Consider the following 22,384-nt stretch of genomic DNA (forward strand, 5'->3'; position numbering starts at 1 on the left):
AGCATGGGTATAAAATGATGACAAAAACAACTTTTATAGAATAGTTCACACAAAAATTTTACTCTCTTGATAATTTACTCACCCCAAGGCCATTCAAGATGTAGGTGACTTCTTTATTCAGCAGAAGATGTAACAAAGATGTTCAGCTGAACCCAAGGCTGATTCATAATATGCAAGTCAATGGGCACCGTCAATTTTAGAGAAAAAAAAAAAACAGATAAAAGCACACAAAATTAATCCATGTGGCTCCTGGTGATACATTAGGGCCTTATGAAATGAAACAATCTGTCTGTGTGAGAAACTAAACATTATTTATGACATTAGTAAGGAATAATTGACGACGGGCCGTAGAATCTCGGGTGTGCATTGTTTTCGTAGAATTCTACGGACCGAAGTCAATTATTCCGCTTAGTTACCACACCTCAAGACATCGATCAAATGATATATTTCAAGACATTCGTCCGGTTTTTATTCTTAAAACGCTATTGTGAGTAGGATTAATTTCTTACGCAGCTCATCCAGCAGCTTCGTTGCTAACGTTAGTTCCAAAACGTCATTTTAGACCTAGTAACGACACTTTAGCCGTTGATAGCAAACTAATGCAGTTAATGACGGAGTTTAGACAGACCGACAGACAAGCAGACGGACAGAAAGAGAGAGGGAGAGAGATATTAAGTGCATTAATTACCTCTCTCAAGTCTGTGTGTCTCTCAAGGGTGACTGGCAGCATCATCTCTACTAACAGTTAAACTTTAAGTTAATTTTATTTCACACCGTTGTTACCTCGCTTGTCATGTAGTTTTTAAGTTGTTAATCGTCAGAGCAGCGCTAACAACATTAGCGCGAATGCTAACGCGAGTGCTAACTGTATGTGTGAGTGAGAGAGAGTGAGAGAAATACAGTTTGTGCTTTCCGTACATAATAAAACATAATATAGTGGGAAAAAAACATGGACATAATTTGTCGTTTTTATCCTGTTGTTTACTGTATTTATTAGTTTGGCCAGTGTCATTGTGGGTTTTGGTTATTTTGCTGTTTTGGGCTGTAAGGACCTTTGAAATAACTGAAATGTGTGGCGAAGTGATATAGACATGTACTGTGGTCAAAAGCTGCCTGGAACTACGTTCGCCTCCAAGTAGCGTTTACTTGAAAATAATGCACACCTCTAGAACGTTCGTCAGCCAATCAGATTCAAGCATCCAATGGCCCTGTAGTATAATTAGTATAATTACCTGTAATCTATAGCCTCAGACAAATGGTTGTGCGCACTCTCGTTAAATGATGCACTCACGCCTTTCACGCCATAGAAAGAGGATGCTAGTTTTTTTTTTAGATTGGAGGAACATAATTTCGCCACAAAGGCAGGTTATAAAGGTCATAGAAAGCAGTCTTATCATAATATGAAGCTTCATATGTAAAAATAGTACTGTAGCTCTGATTGATTTTAAATAACGTCCAGTTTTAAAGTGACAACTGACTTTAAAACATTAACCTTAGTTTTTAATAAAATGTATTGCTATGCAGTTAAAAAAAAATAATCAAACACTGGTGACACAACCACTTATGTCTATGTTGTTACCAAGAAATACAGTAACACAAACAAATTTGCCTAAATCCAGACTTTTCTAAAAATGGAGGCTGCCATCATGATGATTCGAAGATCAGGGAACATTTTGGAAATATTATTAAGTATGTATTTATTTTGATTAAACTATGTCAGATCTGCAAGTTATCAACATAACATCACAGACACAAATAAAGTGTGACACATGAAATTATCAGAAATGTAGCTAACTTCTAGAATATTAATAAGAAAGAATGTACTCACCATGCACCCCTCAGATCAACCATCAACTTCAATGACCTTTGACACAGGTCCAAATAGTCCAAACAGATTTCCACCTTTTCTTAAAGGGGCAACGTCCATTGTTGTAACACCACAGACATGAATTTGGGGGACACAACTTGTTTCTTGGATATAACAAAATATGTAATTTTTAAAACAATTTAATCAAATTGTACATGTTAAATAAAATCTATATTCACAATATAACCACTTTATTTGTGTTAAAATGTTATATTGTTGCAATTATATTCTATGATACCTCTCTGAGGTACAGTGGTAACATGCATATTTTGTTACAAATGCAATCTCTCAAACTCAATTAAATATGTGTTTTAAAACAAAAATGTAACTATTAAAGGAGTAGTTCACTTTCAGAACAAACATGTACAAATAATGTACTCACCCCCTTGTCATCCAAGATGTTCCTGTCTTTCTTTTTTCAGTCGTAAGGAAATTATGTTTTTTGAGGAAGACATTTTAGGATTTCTCCCCATATAATGGCCTTCTATGGTGCCCCCGAGTTTGCACTTCCAAAATGCAGCTTCAAAGGGCTCTAAACAATCACAGCCGAGGAAAGAAGGGTCTTATCTAGCAAAACAATCGGTTATTAAATTTTTTTTTTTACAATTTATATACTTTTTAACCTCAAATGCTCGCTCTGTCTAGCTCTGTGTGTAGAGATTAAAAAGTACATAAATTGTAAATATTTTTTTGGAAAATAACAGATCGTTTCGCTCGATAAGACACTTCTTTACAGCCCTTTGAAGCTACATTTAAACTGCATTTTGGAAGTTCAAACTCAGGGGCACCATAGAAGTCCATTATATGGAGAGAAATCCTGAAATGCTTTCCTCAGAAAACATAGTTTCCTTACGACTGAAGAAAGAAAGACATGAACATCTTGGATGACTGTAAATTTTTGTTCGGAAAGTAAATTACTCCTTTAACCATGCACAAATTGTGTTTACCCTACAAAATACAAGCATTCATTGGTATTTAAAGGTTATTCCAACCACAAATAAAGAAGGTCTCCTCTGCAGTCCAGCAGAGGGCATTAGAGGATCACAGAACGGGGCTCACAGACTGACACTGAAGGAGGAGTGTGTAGATGGGTTGGGGGAAATTCCTCTTTTTTTCACAGAGGATGGAGCTGAGTGTGTGTAAACGGGACGGAGAGTGGACGAAAGCTTCTGCGCTGCTCTCTAGCCTCCTTGTGCCCTGCTGAAACTCTCTGCTTCAGCCATCATGAAGCTCTGGCTCTTTTTCACACTGGCACTGCTCTGGCTGGAGGTCCAAAATGGTGAGTAGATCTATTTTTTATCTTTTATTTTATTGTACTAATACCTTGTTACTATCACTTCAAAACATAAAGAATGTCAAAAACTGTCTAATTGTTGCTTGAAAAGGAATTAAATTGAGAAATGTCATGGATGAACACGTATGGTGTGCCAGTGGTGCAAATTCTAGAGTTGAAAGGGGAGGAGAGATCAAATCAGGGCAGAGTTTTACTTAAACTTATGCTTGAAGTAAACAGCATAAGTTAGAAGACAGAAAACGGTTTGTGTCCTAACAAAGCAACTTTTTTTTTTTTTTTTTTTTTTCATATTTAGACATGAGAACATCTTCATACAATATTCCTGATCATTGCATGTGTTAAAATGAATTTAAAAGGAACGTATGATTCAGTTAACTTCGGTTTTGTTCAGTTTTGTACAATATTACACAGAGAACAAGAAAGGCATACTTCCAGCACTGCTGTTTGTACAGCTGTGAGCTGAAGTGAGCAGATTTCCAGATGGCAGAAACTGCTTTTGCTTGCTCTCTCTCTCCTTTTTTTGGCTTGGTCATAGTTATCAAGTGTCACAAAGAGAGAAAGGAAACACACATGCTGTATTATGTTTGTGGCCTACTAATAGTGAATAAATGAATGTCATTGCTCTTTATAGTTTGCCAGCCACATCCAAATACTGAAACAACACGCTGTTGTTTTGGTTTACCCAGGTGTGTGTCAGCAGGTCAAGCGTAAGAAAGAGGCTGGCGAGAACCGCATTAGACCAGGAAGAAAGAGGGTGAAGGTTCGCTACCCCAAAGTAAAAGAAAAGGAGGCAGGAAGCAAAGGCCAGTCTCTTCTCACCCAGGTCCTTGATAAAGGCCGTTTTCTCAGATTGGGTGAGAGCCTTTCTTTGAATCCTGCGAAAACATTGGAACTGAGATGCAAAGGGACTAATATTGGCTGGGCGTATCCCTCTTATCTGGACACCTTTAATGACAACCGCCTCAGGTATTCTTCATTTTCATTTTATCTATTAATTTAACATGTTTAAATTGGACTAGTTAGAATTAGACTGGTCAATTAATAGATCCAGGAGTATTTTCAGTGTGGAATACTAGTGTTTGAAAGATGAATGATTACTTGGTAACATGGTTACACTGCATGTAAATAAATACAAAAATTTTAACTAAAAATGTCAAATCTTAGAATCTTTTTTTAGAGAAATGTTAAAATTTTCAAGTAATGTTAAAATGAAGTATTTACTGTTAGAAATAAATTCAATATACATAATATTGTCTTTTTATTATCATTTTATTATTAAGATATTTCCGAGTAAGTTTTTATTTTTATATATACTTTCCATTGTTATTTTAATTTGAATGTTTTATTAGATTTATTGTGTATTTGTCATTTTTAATATTTTTTAATATATTTATGGTTTTTATTTTTAGTTACTTTAGTACATCAAGCTAAACTAAACTAAAATAAAGTTAGAAATTTTGCCTTAGCAAGTAGCAGAAATAAAAGTTTATTTTATTTGAAGTAATGAACTTTTTGAATGATTTTATTTTTATTTTTAGTTAACTATAATAACCCTGTTGACTACAGACCCACTCACTTCAAAAGCAGACACTGCAAAAAAAAAACATTTTTTAACTGAAACTGAAATAGTGTCCACAAAATTTCTTTGTGCGATTATAATATACTTTACTTTATGGATAGAATACACTACCAGTCAAAAGTTTTTGAACAGTAAGATTTTTAATGTTTTTTTTCCTCTGAAGTCTCTTCTGCTCACGAAACCTGCATTTATTTGCACAGTAAATTTTTCAAAATATTTTTACATTTTAAGATAACTGTTTTCTATTTAAATATATTTTAAAATGTTATTTATTTTTGTGGTTTCAAAGCTGATTTTTTAGCATCATTACTCCATCGCACATGATCCTTTCGAAATTATTCTAATATTCTGATTTGCTGCTCAAAAAACAATTATTATTAGCATGTTAAAACAGCCAAGTAGACTTTATTTCAGGTTTCTCTGATGAATAGAAAAGTCAGAAGAACAGCATTTATCTGAAATAGAAATCTTTTGTAACATTATAAATGTATTTATCATCACTTTTGATCAATTTAAAGCATCCTTGCTAAATAAAAATAGTACTTTCTATAAATTCTTCACCATAGGATCCTGATAAAAATGTACTCAACTGTTTTAAATATTGATAATGATAATAAAACAGTTTGTGAAAAAGCAAATCAGCATATTAGATTTCTAAAGGATCATGTGACACTGAAGACTGAAGTAATGATGCTGAAAATGTAGCTTTGATCACAGGAATAAATAACATTGTAAAACATATTCAAAAATAGAAAACAGTTATTTTAAATTGCAAAAATATTTAAAAATTTTACAGTTGCTGTACTTTGGATCAAATAAATGCAGACTTGGTGAGCAGAAAAGATTTCTTTAACAGAACATTAAAAATCCATTTATGATCAGTGGACATGAAACATACGCTAAATTTGTAGAATGACTCATACAAGTAGTATGCTATTCCATCATAGTCCAGGTCTGGACTTGACTGACTGTGTTGTTCCAGCATCAAGCAGCATGAGCGCTACAGCCAACTGATTCTGACGTCGCCCTCCGCTGCTGATACGGGTGAGTACAGCTGCTGGGTGATGCTCTGTGACGGAGAGGAATGTTCGAAGGATGTAGACAGCACCTCTTCGACCTACATTTACTTCACAGGTACAGCATCTGCTCACATATCACACAAACACATCTACATCATCTTGAACCTTCAAAGACATTCTTACTCTTTGGATCTAGACAAAGACGAGCTGTTCGTCCCCTCTGCCATCCATTTTGAGATCATCTACCTGCGCCCTGACAAGCCCGCCACTGTCCCGTGCCGAGTGACGAATCCCAAAATCAAAGTCTCGCTGCACAGCGAAGTTCCTGCAGAAGAAATCGCTGTGGATGGAACTGAAATCTCTTACAATCCCACTAAGGGCTTCATCATCCAAAACCCCAGTCCAGAACACAAGGGTGCTTATTACTGCAAGGCCAACAGCACCACAAAAGCCACTCCACAAATATCAACTAAATACCAGCTGCTGTATGTGGAAGGTAAGAGGAGAACGTACTAGCGCTGCTAATAACAGTTAGCGCACACATTTGTGACCATGGCCACAAAACCAATCATAAATTGAGATTTATACATCATATGAAAACTGAATAAATAAGCTTTTCACTGATGTATGGTTTGTTAGAACAGGACAATATTTTGCCAAGATAAAACTATTTGAAAATCTGGAATCAAAAAAATGCAAAATAGAGAAAATTGCCTTTAAAGTTGTCCAAATGAAGTTCTTGGCAAAGCATATTACTAATCATAAATTAAGTTTCGATATATTTACAGTAGAACATGATCTTTACTTAATATTTTTGGCATAAAAGAAAAATTTGACTCAAAACTGGTTCTGTGGTCCTGGGTCACTTTTTACATTTTTATACATATTTTTTTTGACATTTTTCTCCTTGTAGTGCCTAGTGGGCCCCCTTTTGCAACTATCGAGGCTTCTTCGGACATAGTGAGTGGTGGAGACATCTTTAACGTTACTTGCACAGTCCTGGGTGAACCTGAGATGAACATTAGCTTCAGCTGGAGGTATCCTGGCCAGGTGAGTGGTACCTTATTTATTTATTTTAAGAAAAGGTGATTTGGTCACAAGATCTGCTCATCTGAGCTTCTGATACAGGTTGATTAAGACATATGTGACCCTGGACCACAGAACCAGCCTTAAGTATATATCAGTAGCCAACAATACAGTGTATGGGTTAAAATTACAGATTTTTCTTTTATGCCAAAAATCATTAGGACATTAAAGGAGTACTTCACTTCCAGAACAAACATTTACAGATAATTTACTCACCCCCTTGTCATCCAAGTTGTTCATGTCTTTGTCTTTCTTCAGTCAATAAGAAATTATGTTTCTTGAGGAAAACATTTAAGGATTTCTCTCCATAAAGTGGACTTCTATGGTGCCTCCAAGTTTGAACTTCCAAAATGCAGTTTCAATGCAGTCTCAAAGGGCTCTAAACGATCACAGCTGAGGAAGAAGGGTCTTATCTAGAGAAACAATCGGTCATTTTCGAAACAAACTGACAATACCTATACTGCCCTACAAAGCAAAAAGGCAGTAACTGCATTTTTGGTCAAAAATGAGTTATTATCATTTTCATGACATTCAAGGCATCCTTTGTTATGTGACAAAATATCTTATCTCAAATGTGTGTGATTTTGCAGCATCCTCACGGGACGGTTTTAACATAGGATAACAGGCTGGATGACAGCATAACTTTAAAGTCATTTTTCTCAGTTCTGCACTCGGCGTAGTTACTGCCTTTTTGCTTTGTAGGGCAGTATACTTTTTAACCTCAAATGCTTATCTTGTCTGCATGAACTCTTGTTTTTTTTTTCCGGTTCAAGGCAGTTAGGGTATGTCAAAAAATCGATTCAAAATCGTCCTACATCGCTGCAGAAGTACTGACCCAGTGTTTACAGAGTGAACATGCAAAGAAGGTCAAACATACTTTACCAAAAAAAAAAAAGGTAAAACAGCGATGTAGGATGATTTTGACGTTGAAGAAGAAAACGAGGTGGGAGGTTTTCAACTGTATTGACCCAGACTACACAGACCACACATGAGCATTTGAGGTTTTAAAAAAAAAAGTATATAAATTGCCATTTTGTTTTGAAAATAACCAATCGTTTCGCTTGATAAGACCCTTCTTCCTAGGCTGGGATTGTTTAGAGGCCTTTGAAGCTGCATTTTGGAAGTTCAAACATGGGGGCACCATAGAAGTCCGCTACATGGAGAGAAGTTCTGAAATGTTTTCCTCAAAAAATATAATTTCTTTACGACTGAACAAAGAAAGACATGAACATCTTGGATGACAAGGGGGTGAGTACATTATCTGTAAACTTTTGTTCTGGAAGTCAACTATTCTTTTAAGTAAAGATCATGTTCCATGAAGATATTTTGTAAATTTTCCACCGGAAATATATCAAAACATAGTTTTTGATTAGTAATATGCATTTCTAAGAACTTCATTTGGACAACTTTAAAGTTGATTTTATCAATATTTAAAAATTATTTTTGCACACAGATTCCAGATGTTCAAATAGTTGCATCTCAGCCAAATATTGTCCTATCCTAACAAACAATACATCAATGGAAAGCTTATTTATGCTTCAGATAATAAATAAATCGTATGACTGGTTTTGTGGTCCTGGATCACAAATTTAAGAAAATTAATTAGAGTAATATTGTCTCATAGGGTCAGAGGCCAGTGAGCATTCACGACTCCTGGCGCCTGATAAACCGCGGTGTGGGATACACAACACGCATCTCCCAGAGCGTCATGATTGTGGATGACGTTGAAACAATTGACTACGGAAAGTACATCTGCACCACCAAAAATAAGTACGGAGAGACATTGGTGGCCACAACGGTAAAGTCACATGAATAGGAAGAACATAAATATTATATATATTATTGAGCTGAGCTGGACTCCATTCACACTTCAGGCTTCTTGCTACTTAGAGAAATCATTATGAAAAACATGCATTCTATATATGACTTGGAAATAAAGTGCTTTCTTTTAAACTAAAAATTCTTTTAAGGATGAAGCAAGCTAATGCAAGCCTCACGTTGAATGGTAAATCAACAGCGTACTTAAAGGGATATTAATTCTGTCAATTACTCATCTTCATGTCGTTTCAAACGCATAAGACCTTTGTTCATCTTCAAAACATAAATGAAGATATTTTTGATTAAATACTTGAGCTTTTTGAGCCTGCATAGACAGAAATGTAACTCAGATGTTCCTAAAAAGGTAGTAAGGACATCAGTGGTTCAACTGTAGTGTACCAAGACGTAGACCACGCATGTGCTGTGCCTTGTTTATGAGCAGAAGAATGCACACATATGCGTCATGATGACTTGGAGGAGAAGAATTGCTGAATAAAGTCATTATTTTCATTTTCTTTGCACACACAAAGTATTTTCGGAGGTTTGAAAAATTATAATTGAACCACCGATATCCTTACTACGTTTCTGGGCCTGGGAACATTTTGGTTACATTGCTGTCTATGCAGGTCAGAAAGCTGTCAGATTCAATCAAAAATATCTTTATTTGTGTTCTGAAGATGAACGATGATCTTACGGGATTAGAACGACATGAGAGTAATAAATCACAGAATTTTCATTTTTGGGTGAACTATCCCTTTAATAGAATTTATAGCATTTTTCACTCGAGCTAGCATGTGATACTCAAAATGGAGTTCTAATACACATGAAATATGTGCGAGGAGCATGAAGGCATTGTGCTCCGCTCTAATGGACTCCGTATGTGGAATGTGCAGTGGGAGCCCAGTGCTTATTTTGGTTCAGTGCAACACGTTTGAAGTATGTTTCTCCTCCTCTCAATGAGATTTGTGTTATTGGATTATTAGCAATTTATGAATAAAGTTACAGTAGGATTCACTAAACAGAACCAATCACAGTCAAACTGCAAGCTGATTGATGCAGTTCAAAACACTGACTTCCAGCCTGAAGTTGCTGAAAAGAAATAAGAAAACAGATACAAGTGGTTCCTGCACACTTTCAATACTTGGCTTCTTAAAGGGACAGTGCTCCCAAATGTGCTCTGTCCAAAATTCTTCAAAAAAGTCTTTATTTATTCACCCCTTATTTTGTTCCAAACTGGTATGACTTTTTGTTTTGTGAAACCTTAAAAGATTATACACTACCAGTCGAAAGATTTTTAATGTTTTTTTTTTTTTTAAAGAAGTTGATTCTGTTCACCAAGCCTGCATTTATTTGATCCAAAGTACAGCAAAAACAGTAAAACTTTGAAATATTTTTACCATTTAAAATAACTGCTTTCTATTTGAATATACTTTAAAATGTAATATATTCCTGTGATTTCAAAGCTGAACACTTTAAGGACCAGAAAGCTAGTAAGGAGATCACCTTACGCGTTTGTAACGGCATAAGGCTGAGTGATTAATAACAGAATTTTCATTTTTGGTGAACTATCCCTTTAAATACACATTATGAACACGGTGCAGCAATTAGAGATTAATTTAATTCTTTATTAATTGCATATTTTCAGTTTCAGTTTCACACCAACATCCACACAAACAGCTAAGCAATACATACCAACACAAAGAAAAAAAATACTTCTTTTGCTTTTGAACTTCTTTGTTAATAGCTTGAATGTAGAGCTGCAGTGGAGGGTTTCAAACAGAGGGGGAGCTCCTGAGGCCACTGGAACATGCTCGGTCATTACATTGGTCTCATGAACAGACATAAATATAGAAATAAAAACAAAACAAACACTCAAATCTGGCCCGTAGGGCTCAGTCATACTGAATAATATACAAAACCCGTATTCAAGAAAGTCATTATGAAAAAACCGCAGATTCCCAATAGCACATGCCGTCAGTCACGGGGCTGCCCAATGACGTGCCATTTTGACATCAAACACTTGTCTGCATTTCATTTCTGATTGCCAAGACAGTGACGAAAAGGGATAATTCAGCCCTTTTACAGGCATTAAACAACATTCAAGACTGCATCAATCACTGTATTGCATATATGAGTGATACGGAGAGCAAATCTGTGATGAAACATGCATCATGATCTGGGCAAAGCTCACCTTGTTGTGTGATGTTTAAAATTAAATAAAAAATAAAGGCATGATATAAAAAAAGTTGCATAAGGTTTTGAGAACACCTGTTTGAGATCTTGAATTTCCATTTGAGTAAACAGTAACAGTCAGGTTATGGCGCAATCTACAAAGTTCCTCTTTAAAAAAGTTCATCTGGGGTCTGATGTCCTGCATAACATAAAGGGAAAACAAACGCTACGCGAGCAGCAGCATCTGGTAAATGTCCACTGGCCGGCTTTGGGCATTTGGGCATTTATCCCAGAGCAAAGATAAATCTGGGTATATACAGATACACTTCAAGGCGTCTGGTGGAAAAGCTTCATAAGTTGATAAAAGGCCCCAATCATGGATTCAAATGTCAGTCCTCTACAGAGAGCTGGTTAAAGCAATCCAAGAGGGAAAAAAACTAATTTGAGAGAAACTTTCTACAGCCCCTGAGATATTTCTTTTTTTCCTCCATAGTCAGATGTGAAAGGCAAAGTATGAGGGTGGCCTCATTGGTAAGTGCTTCTGTGCAAAATAGTCTTCAACTGTACAAGAGTCAAGAGTTTATTCCATATTGAGAGACACTAACATGGTCCAGACCAGCTTCATCATGCAGGAAGCACTCTCATGTAGGACAGAAGCGCTTCCTGCAAGCCGAAGACCATTGTTATCTAGGTGATAAGGGAGGACTGGAGAACATCGCTGAGTTTCGCGGTGACTGGAGATTGAGAGACGGGGAAGGGGAGACCTTGCGAGGGCTGCTTAGATCACCATTGTGAAGCTTCCAGAGCAGCTCTTCATTCTCCATAGACAGGCGTTTGTTCACTTTGGACTCCTTCTGGAGGGTTTCCTGCAAAACTGCTTGCTCTGTGGACAGTTGTCTGCAATGGAACAAGGCAGCTCTGGTAAATTTGATTAGAGTAGTCACTAAGAGCTAAGAACTTAGTTCTAGGAACTAGCCAACATGGTGGTTACTAGAGAACCAATTTCCCCCTCGGGACATTTTCCTGGTCGAATTCACACCGTTTCAAGTAAACAGAAATGTAAACGCACAATTTGTGCAATTAAAAGATCATGAAAATCTGACTGAATCTCCTATGGAAACTTTCAGAGTTACAGTTAAAGTCCAAAGGTTTACATACTCCTTGCTGAATCTGCAAAATGTTAATTATTTTTCTAAAATAAAGAGGGATCATGCAAAATGCGTTTTTTTTTTTTTTTTTTTTTTTTAGTTCTGGCCTGAATAAGATTTCACATAGAAGACATTTACTTCCTGCTGTTTTTCAGAAAAAAAGGGTTCTTCAGGTCCCACTAATTCTTTGGTTTTTTAGCATTTTTGTGTATTTGAACCCTTTCCAACAACGACTGTATGATTTTGAGGTCCATCTTTTCACACTGAGGACAACTCAGGGACTCATATGCAACTATTACAGAAGGTTCAAAAGCTCACTGATGCTTCAGAAGAAAACACCATGAATTAAAAGCCAGGGGTGTAAACTTTTGAAAAGAATGGAGATGTGTACATTTTTCTTATTTTGCCTAAATATCATATTTTTTTTCCATTTAGTACTGCCCTTCAGAAGCTACAGAAGATACTTGCTTGTTTCCCAAAAGACGAAGTAAGAAAAATGTACAGATCTTCAAATTCAAAACGTTTTTCACCCCGGCCTCTTAATGCATCGTTTCCTTCTGGAGCATCAGTGAGTGTTTGAATCTTCTGTAATACAGTAGTTGCATATGAGTTCCTCAGTTGTCCTCAGTGTGAAAAGTGTGATTAAATATTTTTACAATGCTTTTCAAAAATGCTGGGTAGCCAATGTTTCATATGTGTTTGGCCAATCAGCATACACTTTTGTTACTGCTAGTTCCTATAGAACAGTTTTAGACCCTAATCTAAAAGTAGGAGCTAATTTAGTTCCCCCAAGATTCTAGAACTGAATAAGTTTCTAGTTCATGTGGTGTGAACACACCAAAAAACGGGAACTTCTGCCAATAGTTCTAGGAACTATGGTAAGTGTGAAAGCCCCTTATTACTGCACAAGATGAAAAAGGCAAAGGTCTCTCAGCACAAAGGTTTGCTGCAATGAAATGCCACCTATCTTGTCACCACAAAAGCACAAACAGTAATCAAAGCAATTAAAGTGTCAAAGCATAGCCAGAAGCAATTTTGTAGAATTTCTCTGCTACCCACAGTGTATGCAAATACTTTCAAACTTCAAAGACTTCAGTTTGCTACAGGTCTAACTGAATGAAGCCCACTGGGGAAACACCCAAATGTTGTAAGGTATCACATTTATGAACGCAAGCTTTTGGTACGCTACCTTGACAAAGCAGCATGTTTGTCCATTCTGGCTTTGAGGTCCTCATTTTCCTGTTGCAGTTTCTTAAGACATTCATCCAGCTTCACATTCCTCTCCATCTAAGAATAAATCACATCTTAGTGTTTCTCCAGCACAGATACTGTAGCAGCATTACTGTGATTTAAATGTAGACAGAGGAATTTCTCCTGGTAAATGCTTCACGCGCAACAGATAATTGAGCTCACCAGTTTGTCTATCTGCATGAGTTTCTTGTCCTGTTCATGGAGCTGTTTGTTTTTGATGTCCAGCACTACTTTAAGGCTGTCAAGCTCCTGCTCCAGATAAAGAGTGTGCGAGTCCTTCATTCAAACATTAGGAAAGAGAAATCAGGAATATATACACGCTTACCCACAAGGCTATCAACACTGACATATTTGCTAAATTAAAGGGATAGTTCACACAACAATGACAATTCTGTCATTTACCCACCTTTGTGTTGTTCCAAACCCTTAGGACCTTTGTTCATCTTGAGAGCACAAATTTAAGATTTTTTGTTAACATCCAAAAGCTTCTCAGAAAACACTTAGATTTTAAGTTCTCTTCCAGAACAAAAATTTACAGATAATTTACTCACCCCCTTATCCATGATGTTCATGTCTTTCTCTCTTCAGTCATAAATTGTTTTTGAGGAAAACATTTCAGGATTTTTAGGATATAGTGGTGCTCTCAAAGTTTGAACTTCTAAAATGCAGTTTAAATGGAGCTTCAAATGGCTCTAAACGATCCCAGCCAATGAATAATAGTCTTATCTAGTGAAATGATTGGTTAGTTTCTATAAAAAAAAAAAAAAAAAAATACAATTTACATACTTTTTAAACTCAACGGCACTTCTGCGGCGATGTTGTGCAATTTTGAAGTTGTAGGAGAAATGAGATGGGAGTTTTTTCGACATACCCTAAGAAAATATTATCTAACCCTTTTAGAAAATAACCAATCGTTTCACTACAGTATATAACACACTTCTTTGTTTGCTGGGATTGTATAGAGCCTTTTGAAGCTGCATTTAAACTGCATTTTGGAAGTTCAAACTCAGGGGCACCATTGAAGTCCACTATGTGGAGAGAAATCCTTAAATGTTTTCCTCAAAAAAACTATTTCTTTGCAACTGAAGAAAGAGAGATATGAACGTCTTGGAAGACAAGGGGGTGAGTAAATTATCTGTAAATTTTTGAACTTCTTTAATGAACGATAAACAAAGGTTTGAAACAACATGAAGCAAGTCAAAAATGACAGAACTTCAATTTTGCTTGCACTAACCCTTTAAAGTATTGATTTCTTAAAAACAAACAAAACAAACAGTGGAGTATATAATTATTAATTGTTAAATGTGATCATTTATAAGAGTACACTTTACAGATAGCATAACAATAGTGAGAAAAAGAAAAGAGTACATTGCAAAAAAATGTTTTTGTTTTTTTTACTTAGATTTGTCTTGTTTCTAGGCAAAATATCAAAAAGTACTTAAATCAAAAAGAATTTTCTCAACAAGTAAAAATTGTCTTGTTTTAAAAAAAATTAAGTGTGTTTTTGCTTGAAACAAGCAAAACAATCTGCCAATGTGGTAAGAAAAATAATCTTGTTTTCAGTTTGAAATAAAATGATTTTGCTTACCCCATTGACTATTTTGCTTGTTCTAAGCAAAAACCTGCTTAATTTTGACTTGTTTTTTCTTAAAACAAGACAATAATTTGTACTTGTCGAGAAAATCCTTCTTGATTTAAGAATTTTTAGACATTTTGCCTGGAAACAAGACAAAAAAAAAATCTAAGTAAAAAAAGCATTTTTGGCAGTGTATACAGTCTTAAATTCAGATTTCCACTTTTGGTGTCATTCCCACTGTACAATTTTACTCAAAATGATGCTACTGTCTCTAATAAAGAATTCTCCAGTGGCGTGTGAATATAAACACTGTTTGGCATTGTTAGTGAACAGTTGCAAATATGAAAAGTGTGTTTTAAGAGTGTTTTGATAAAAGCATCTGCTGAATGCATAAATGCAAGACACTTTATTTTCTAACAGTCGAAAGGTCAAAAGTTTCCATAATTGAAGAAACCCCCATATATGAACTTTCCTGTGCTGCATTGTCACTCTATTTATAGGACGGGGTCTGGCATTTTCACAATGTTGAGAGTTCTGGAAATCTCCTTAACCCTGATTGGAAAGACCATTCTAATATTAACCTGTCATTCATGGAAAACACACGGTCCACTCAAAGCAGAGACACATCACTATCAATAGCACTGGATAAGTCTGTTTGATAACACAAGTGTTTGGGAGCTATACAGGAGGTTGACGTACCTGTGTTTTCTCAGCCAGATCCATTCGTCTCTTCACCTCAGCATCCAGCTTTTCTTTGAGGTTCTTATTCTCTGTCATGAGCTCTTCAATTCGATTCTGTTTGAGGAAAAATACACTGATGTGAAAAGGTCTGTAACATTTTGAGAAGGCAAAATTCAAAAGGAAAAGTGAACAGGGAACACAGATGTTAGTTTTTGGTCACTGCCTTACAGATAATGTGTCCTCTGATTCCTTCAGTGTTGTGTTGAGAGTCTCCATTTCCTTTTCATGGGACTGTTTGAGTTCTGAGAAAACAAGAGCACAATATATCAGAGCATGAGAGGTAATGTTATTGCCTTTCAACAAATTAACAGGTGCAACATTTACACACAGACCTTTGTTGGTTTTCTGCATTTCACAAGCACTCTCCATAGACATAATGATTTTTCTACTGTGCAAACATTATATTCTATCCACTAACCCTACTCCTAAACCTAAAATACATAATTTAGTTTGGTTTATTATGTTTTCCTCAAGGGGAGTGAAATTTTGTCCTCACAATGTCGAAAAATTCAGGTAAATATGGACAACTAAATGGAGACCTTGTGTAGACTTCTATGGTTGTATATACAGCTAGTTCTAAATACTATAACCTAAATCTAACAGAAAAAAAAAAAAAAAAAAAGTACATTTTGTCAGGTTTAGCTTAGTTTTGGGATACAAATTTGTTCCCAAAATATGTACCCCACACACTCTTGCATATGTGGTTTGTAGGGACTCTCCATAGGCGTAATGTTTTTTATGCTGTACAAACTGTATTTTCTATCGCCTTACCCCAACAATACACATAAACCTTCCTTAAAAGGAAACTACTGCAAATTTTTGAAAACCATAAAACACTGTATGTATGTATTTTAAACCTTTTGGTTTATGGAGACACAGGAAATGTCCTAATAAACCATGTTTACGTTGTAGTATCCATGTCATTATACACATATGTCCTCATAAGCCATATATACCAGAACACATGCTTTAGAGAAAGAAACACAAAAAGCCCAATATTATTTACCTTTGAAAGACTCTTCAAACTGTTGTTTAAGTCCATCCACCTCCTCCATATGGCTAACTTCCAGTTCCTTCTTCAAAGCCTCATGTTTTTCTCGCAACTCTTTCAGCTAGACAAGTACAAATAGTCATTTCGTAAAAGTTTTATTGTTTGTGTATAAATGATTAGGAAATCAGATGTCATGTCCAAATGACTAAAAGGTCAAGGCTCATATGCCAAGAGAGAAGAAAAACAAAAGCAATAAAATTGTCCCACATACAGTTGCAGTCAAAAGTTTAAAGGTTAAATTGTTAATTTTACCGAAATAAGAGGCATAATACAAAATGCAGGTTATTTTTTATTTAGTACTGACCTGAATAAGATTTTTCTCATGAAATACATTTACAAGAGAAAATAAGTTGAATTTAATAAAGATAAAAATTACCTCGTTCAAATGTTTACATACGCGTGATTCTTAATACCGTTTTGTTACCTGAATGATACATAGCTGTTTTTTGTTTTGTTTAAGGATAGCTGTTCATGAGGCCCTTGTCTGAATCTGAACAGTTAAACTGCCTGTTGTTCTTCAGAAAATCCTTCAAACTTTTCACACCGAGGACAACTGACGGACTCATATGCAACTATTACAGAAGGTTCAAACACTCACTGACGCTTCAGAAGGAAAAACGGTGAATTAAGAGACAGGGGGTGAAAACTTTTAGAATTTGAAGATCAGGGTAAATTTAACTTTTGTCTTTTGGAAAGCATGTACTGCAAGTATCTTCTGTAGCTTCTGAAAGGCAGTACTAAATAAAAAAACAAAAATGATATTTTGGCAAAATAATTTTTCTTCATTCTGTTCAAAAGTTTTCAACCCCGGCTCATAATTCAAGTGTTTGAACCTTCTGTAATAGTTGCATATGAGTCCCTCAGTTGTTGTGTGAAAAGATGAATCTCGAATTCATACAGTCATTGGTGGAAAGGTTCAAAATACACAAAAATGCTGAAAAACCAAAGATTTTGTGGAATCTGAAGGATTTTAACTGTTCAGTACAAACAAGGGACTCGTGAAAAACTATCACTAAAAAACAAAAAAACAAAACAAAAAAAACAAAACAGTTGTGGATCATTCAGGTAACAACACAGTATTAAGAGTTAAGTGTATGTAAAATTTTGAAAGGGGTCATTTTCATAAATTCAACTGTTATTTTCTCTTTCAGACTATATGTAAATGTCTTTTGTGTGAAATATCTTATTCAGGTGAGTACTAAAAAAAAATAATAACATGCATTTTGTATGATCCCTCTTATTTTAGTAAAATGATTAAGTTTGCAGATTCTGCGAGGTGTATGTAAACTTTTGACTTCAACTGTAGTTATGAGAAAATGTCCATGTTCAAGTATTAATAAGACACTTCCAGACATCTGAAATCAAATATATCTAACAAAAAGTGTGTCAGGACACAGGAGAACAAAATAGGGCCATCGTCTTCCACACCTGATGTTCCATCTGAGCTCTGCACTTGTCGGCCTCCTCCTGGTAGGTCTGATGGACCTTCTCCCACTCAGTGGAGTAGAAGGTCTTCAGTCTCTCCTCGAGGTCAGCAAGGTCTGATCGGTGCTGCTCCTGAACCTTCTGGAGAACTCCGTCAAAAGCAGCACGCAGCTCATCCTTTTCCTGCTCCAGGCGCTCACAGGAGTGAGCAGAGCTCACTGGGGAAAACATCAAATTGGAGCAGTTAGAAGATCGATTAAGTGATTCATTCAGGTAACAAGCCTTAAGCCCATAAAGCACCATTTAAGATGATTGCCTTTTTCTGGCATGATGACAATACCCCTCCTACTTCAAAAAGAGTAGGACATCTGATATCTAACGCACCGGTTTGTGATATGAAAATATAGATATGCTATATGTAGACAGCAGTGGGATAACCAGAGCAAATGTTGAAAGGCCAACACATCCATTTGCTGCTTTGACATCAGGCCCTGCCAACACTCGATGCTATGATTCATTACTCAACTATTTTACATTGAGTCCCAGTTGTCTCTACAGTTATGGTATCTCCAGCAGTTCTGTAAATAAAGCGTCAACTGTTGAGGAACACGTCAGATTACAGTTGTGGGAAAGTTCGGCAAAAGAAACACTAATCCACAGAGGCATAATGAACAGGCGTTTCCTAACTTGTCACTATGTTCTCTCAATCACAACTGTGTCACAGATATGGTCCCTGTGAGCTTTAGCTATTATTGCCCAACTCTTATAGAAAGAAACAGATGACACTTCACCACATTGCACAGAACTGCTGTGGTTTTCACACAAAGTGGCAAGCTGAATCCTGCAGCTGCTCTTGTCTTTGTAGTGTATAAGTGTGATACATGACGTAACAGGCTATCCTGGTGGGACCCCTTAAATTTGGGATTCCTGGCTGGATAGATGGCCTATGGTTTGCCATAATTAAGGTACAAGTTTAAAAGGACCCATATAGGCAAGTAAATAACAACTTATTTTTTGGTCTGAATTTACACTGCCGTTTAAAAGTTTGGGATAATGTTTTTTTTTTTTTTTAATAATTCTCTAACACTCATCAAGGCTGCATTTACTTGATCAAAAACACAGAATATTGTCAAATATTATTAGAGATTAAAATAGTGGATTTCTATTTTAATAGATTTTTAAAATTATTTTATTTCTGAAATACAAAGCTGAATTTTCATCAGCCATAACTCCAGTCTTCAGTGTCACATAATAATTCAGAAATCATTCTAATATATGTTGATTTATTACTTTTATTATCAATGTTGCAAACAGTTGTGCTGCTAAGATTATTTGATGAATAAAAAGAACAGCATTTTTTCAAAATATCAATATTGTCTAACAATATAAGTCTTTGCTATCACTTTGTATCAATTTAACACATCCTTGGTGAATAAAAGTATTAATTTCTTTAAAAAAAAGAAAGAATAAAAATGTACTGACCACAAACTGTTGAACAGTAGTGTATATTGTTAGAAAATATTTCTATTTTACATAAATGCTGTCTATTTATTAAAGAATCCTGAAAAAAACAGCACAAGGGTTTCAAACATTTGATAATAAATTAGCATATTAGAAAGATTTCTGAAAGATCATGTGACACTGAAGATTGGAGTAATGATGCTGAGAATTCAGCTTCGCATCACAGGAATAAATTATTTATTCATTTAGTATTCACATATTAAAAACTGTTATTTCACATTGATGAGCATAAGAAACATCTTAAAAAATACCAATAATTAATTTAATACATGCATGTCTGCATTTATTTAAATATCTGTATTTAATTAGATTTTTTTTTATACATTTTATAAATAAATCGAATGCATAAGTAAACTACATAGTGACTTAAAATTAAAATCCAAGACATGTGGCAAAACCAACAAAGTCATGTGATGAAAATGAGCATGCAACGGTCACTTTATAGACCAGTAAGTCTCTTTATAGACTTATTTGTCCCTGCCCCAGGCCACTACAATCATATAACAGCAGAAATCAGGCAAACAGAAATCGACAAGTCGACTCACTTCATAAGGCTCTCATGATATTTGTGTGAAAACTCTCAGTGAATATGCTGGGAACAAACTTAGTCTAACTTCTGTGGAATAACAGCTTAATTACAACAGATTGTTCGGCTCATCTCTTCTGTTTACTGGCGCATCAGTAGGCGTTTCTAAACCTCATCTATTATCAAAGGTCAAAAGCAAGTCAGCAAAATGAATTACTTGAGTGAGTCACAACACAAGAACGGCTGTTGTTCTCCAGGGGGAAACTTGGGTCGTATCCCTTACTGGCACAGCTATCTAATCATCTGTATTCTAAGATGAAAACCACTGATTTTCCCCTTTAAAAGAAAGTCTTAAAATGAGTTACAATTATAAAGTTGCTATTGGGGTTAAATGAGAGCAGCATCTATTGACCCTGCTGTACAAGAGACAGTTAACAGAGCTAAACAAGGATCAGATCCACTCAGAGAAGATGAACCAGACCCAGAGCTCACTAATGGCTTGATGTGTTTCACAAATCTCCAGCGTAATTCTATTATAGGCTATATTTATGATGCAGAGCACAGCTGAAGGCCTATAAATAATCCAAATAATGCAAACAAGAGAGAAAACAGACAGTTAGGAAGGAGGAGGATCCTTTCTCTTCTCCACAGAAAGGGACAGACAGATCATGACTCGACAGTCGGCAAAAATGACTGCGCACATGCATCCAAATAGTAAATTTGGGTTCTGAAAGCTCTTGGCAGCAGAAAGCTGAATAAACATGCTGTTTATGTACAGTTGAAGTCAAAAGTTTACATACATCTTGCAGAATCTGCTAAACGTTAATTATTTTACCAATATAAAAGTGACCATACAAAACACATGCTTTTTTATTTACTGTAGTACTGACCTAAATAAGATTTTACATAAAAGATGTTAACCCACAGCTGTGTTTTTTGTTTAGTGAAAGTTGTTCAAACTTGTTTATCCTGTACAGTTACACTGCTCACTGTTCTTCAGAAAAATCCTTTAGGCATCACAAATTCTGTTTTTATAATTTGTGTATTTGAACCATTTCCAATGATGACTAAGATTTTGAGATCCATCTTTCACACTGAGGACGACTGAGGGACTCATATGCAACTATTACAGAAGGTTCAAATGCTCATTGATGCTTCAGAAGGAAAAACGATGCATTGAGCCAGGGGTGAAAACTTTTGAACAGAATGAAGAGGTGTACCTTTTTCTTATTTTGCCTAAAAATCACATTGTTTCCAATTATCGCTGCCCATCATAAGCTACAAAAGATACTTACATATTTCCCAGAAGAAAAATTTTATTTACCCCGATCTTCAAATTCAAAATGTTTTCACCCCCCGTCTCATAATTCATCGGGTTTCCTTCTGAAGCATCAGTGAGTGTTTAAACCTTCTGTAATAGTTACATATGAGTCCCTCAGTTGTCCTCAGTGTGAAAAGATGAATCTCAAAATCATAAAGTCATTGTTGGAAAGAGTTCAAATACACAAAAATGCTGAAAAAACAGAATTTGCCAGACCTGAAGAATTTTTCTGAAGAACAGCAGGCAGTTTAACTGTTCAGGACAAACAAGGGATTCATGAACAATCACTAAACAAAAATAAAAAAATAAACAGCTCATTTAGGTAAGAACACAGTTTTAAGTACCATGTGTATGTAAACTTTTGAACATTTTTATAAATTCAATTAATATTTTCTCTTGTGAACTATATGTAAACGTCTTATGCAAACAAATCTTATTAAGGTCAGTATTAAATAAAGAAAATAACATACATTTTGTATGATCCCTCTTATTTTGGTAAAATACTTAACATTGTGCAGATTCTGCAAGGTGTATGAAAACTTTTGACTTTAACATGCATGCATGTTTGTATCCAAAATGAAAAGTGAAATTGTACATTTAACAGGCCTGTTTGAATTTGCCTCAAATAAATCATGCGATCTCATCTAGACATGTTTATTTTGAAAACAACAGATGTTTTTATTCACAAAGTGACCCAAAAGGCAAGTAGCTGCAATGAAGTTAACATTCAGCACAGAAAAGTTTATAAGTCACATGCCAAAAAGCGCGCTAAATTAATTAGACGCAGTTCTAGCAGGTTTTGTCTGAAGACAGCACTCGCTTCAGTGGAAGAGAGCAGTTGTCTTGTGTTAAAAGACACTTTTGTTTTACAAGGGAATTTTGGGTGTGTGCCAAAAAACATGGCACGCTGCAATATTCGCACTGACATCACTTGGTTCATACCAGGGCGAAAGTTGAAATAAAAATTGAGCCCATTCTTGATTTAACAG

At 35.5% G+C, this 22,384-nt stretch overlaps 2 protein-coding genes across 5 annotated transcripts in view; one reads left to right on the plus strand and one right to left on the minus strand.

The window, feature by feature from the left end:
- Positions 1–3,001: 3,001 nt before the first annotated feature.
- pdgfrl (platelet-derived growth factor receptor-like) lies at positions 3,002–9,687 on the plus strand. The gene is made up of 6 exons (XM_073820030.1): positions 3,002–3,146; positions 3,848–4,127; positions 5,723–5,874; positions 5,956–6,255; positions 6,673–6,809; positions 8,470–9,687. Exons 1-6 carry the CDS (start codon positions 3,092–3,094, stop codon positions 8,659–8,661), a joined length of 1,116 nt encoding a protein of 371 aa, XP_073676131.1. The 5' UTR covers positions 3,002–3,091; the 3' UTR covers positions 8,662–9,687.
- A 580-nt stretch (positions 9,688–10,267) lies between these two features.
- mtus1a (microtubule associated tumor suppressor 1a) overlaps positions 10,268–22,384 on the minus strand; it is a 45,016-nt gene continuing 32,899 nt past the window's right edge. For all 4 annotated transcript variants that reach the window (XM_073820027.1, XM_073820026.1, XM_073820028.1 and 1 more), the window contains 7 exons: positions 18,031–18,245; positions 16,558–16,663; positions 15,720–15,793; positions 15,510–15,605; positions 13,397–13,510; positions 13,173–13,270; positions 10,268–11,732 (listed from right to left, as the gene is read on the minus strand). In XM_073820027.1, coding sequence (XP_073676128.1) covers positions 11,519–11,732; positions 13,173–13,270; positions 13,397–13,510; positions 15,510–15,605; positions 15,720–15,793; positions 16,558–16,663; positions 18,031–18,245 — 917 coding nt within the window. In that variant the 3' untranslated portion in view covers positions 10,268–11,518. The remainder of the gene's footprint in view (positions 11,733–13,172; positions 13,271–13,396; positions 13,511–15,509; positions 15,606–15,719; positions 15,794–16,557; positions 16,664–18,030; positions 18,246–22,384) is intronic.

The sequence above is a fragment of the Garra rufa genome, chromosome 16, assembly GCF_049309525.1.
Source record: "Garra rufa chromosome 16, GarRuf1.0, whole genome shotgun sequence".
Taxonomy (NCBI): Eukaryota; Metazoa; Chordata; class Actinopteri; order Cypriniformes; family Cyprinidae; genus Garra; species Garra rufa.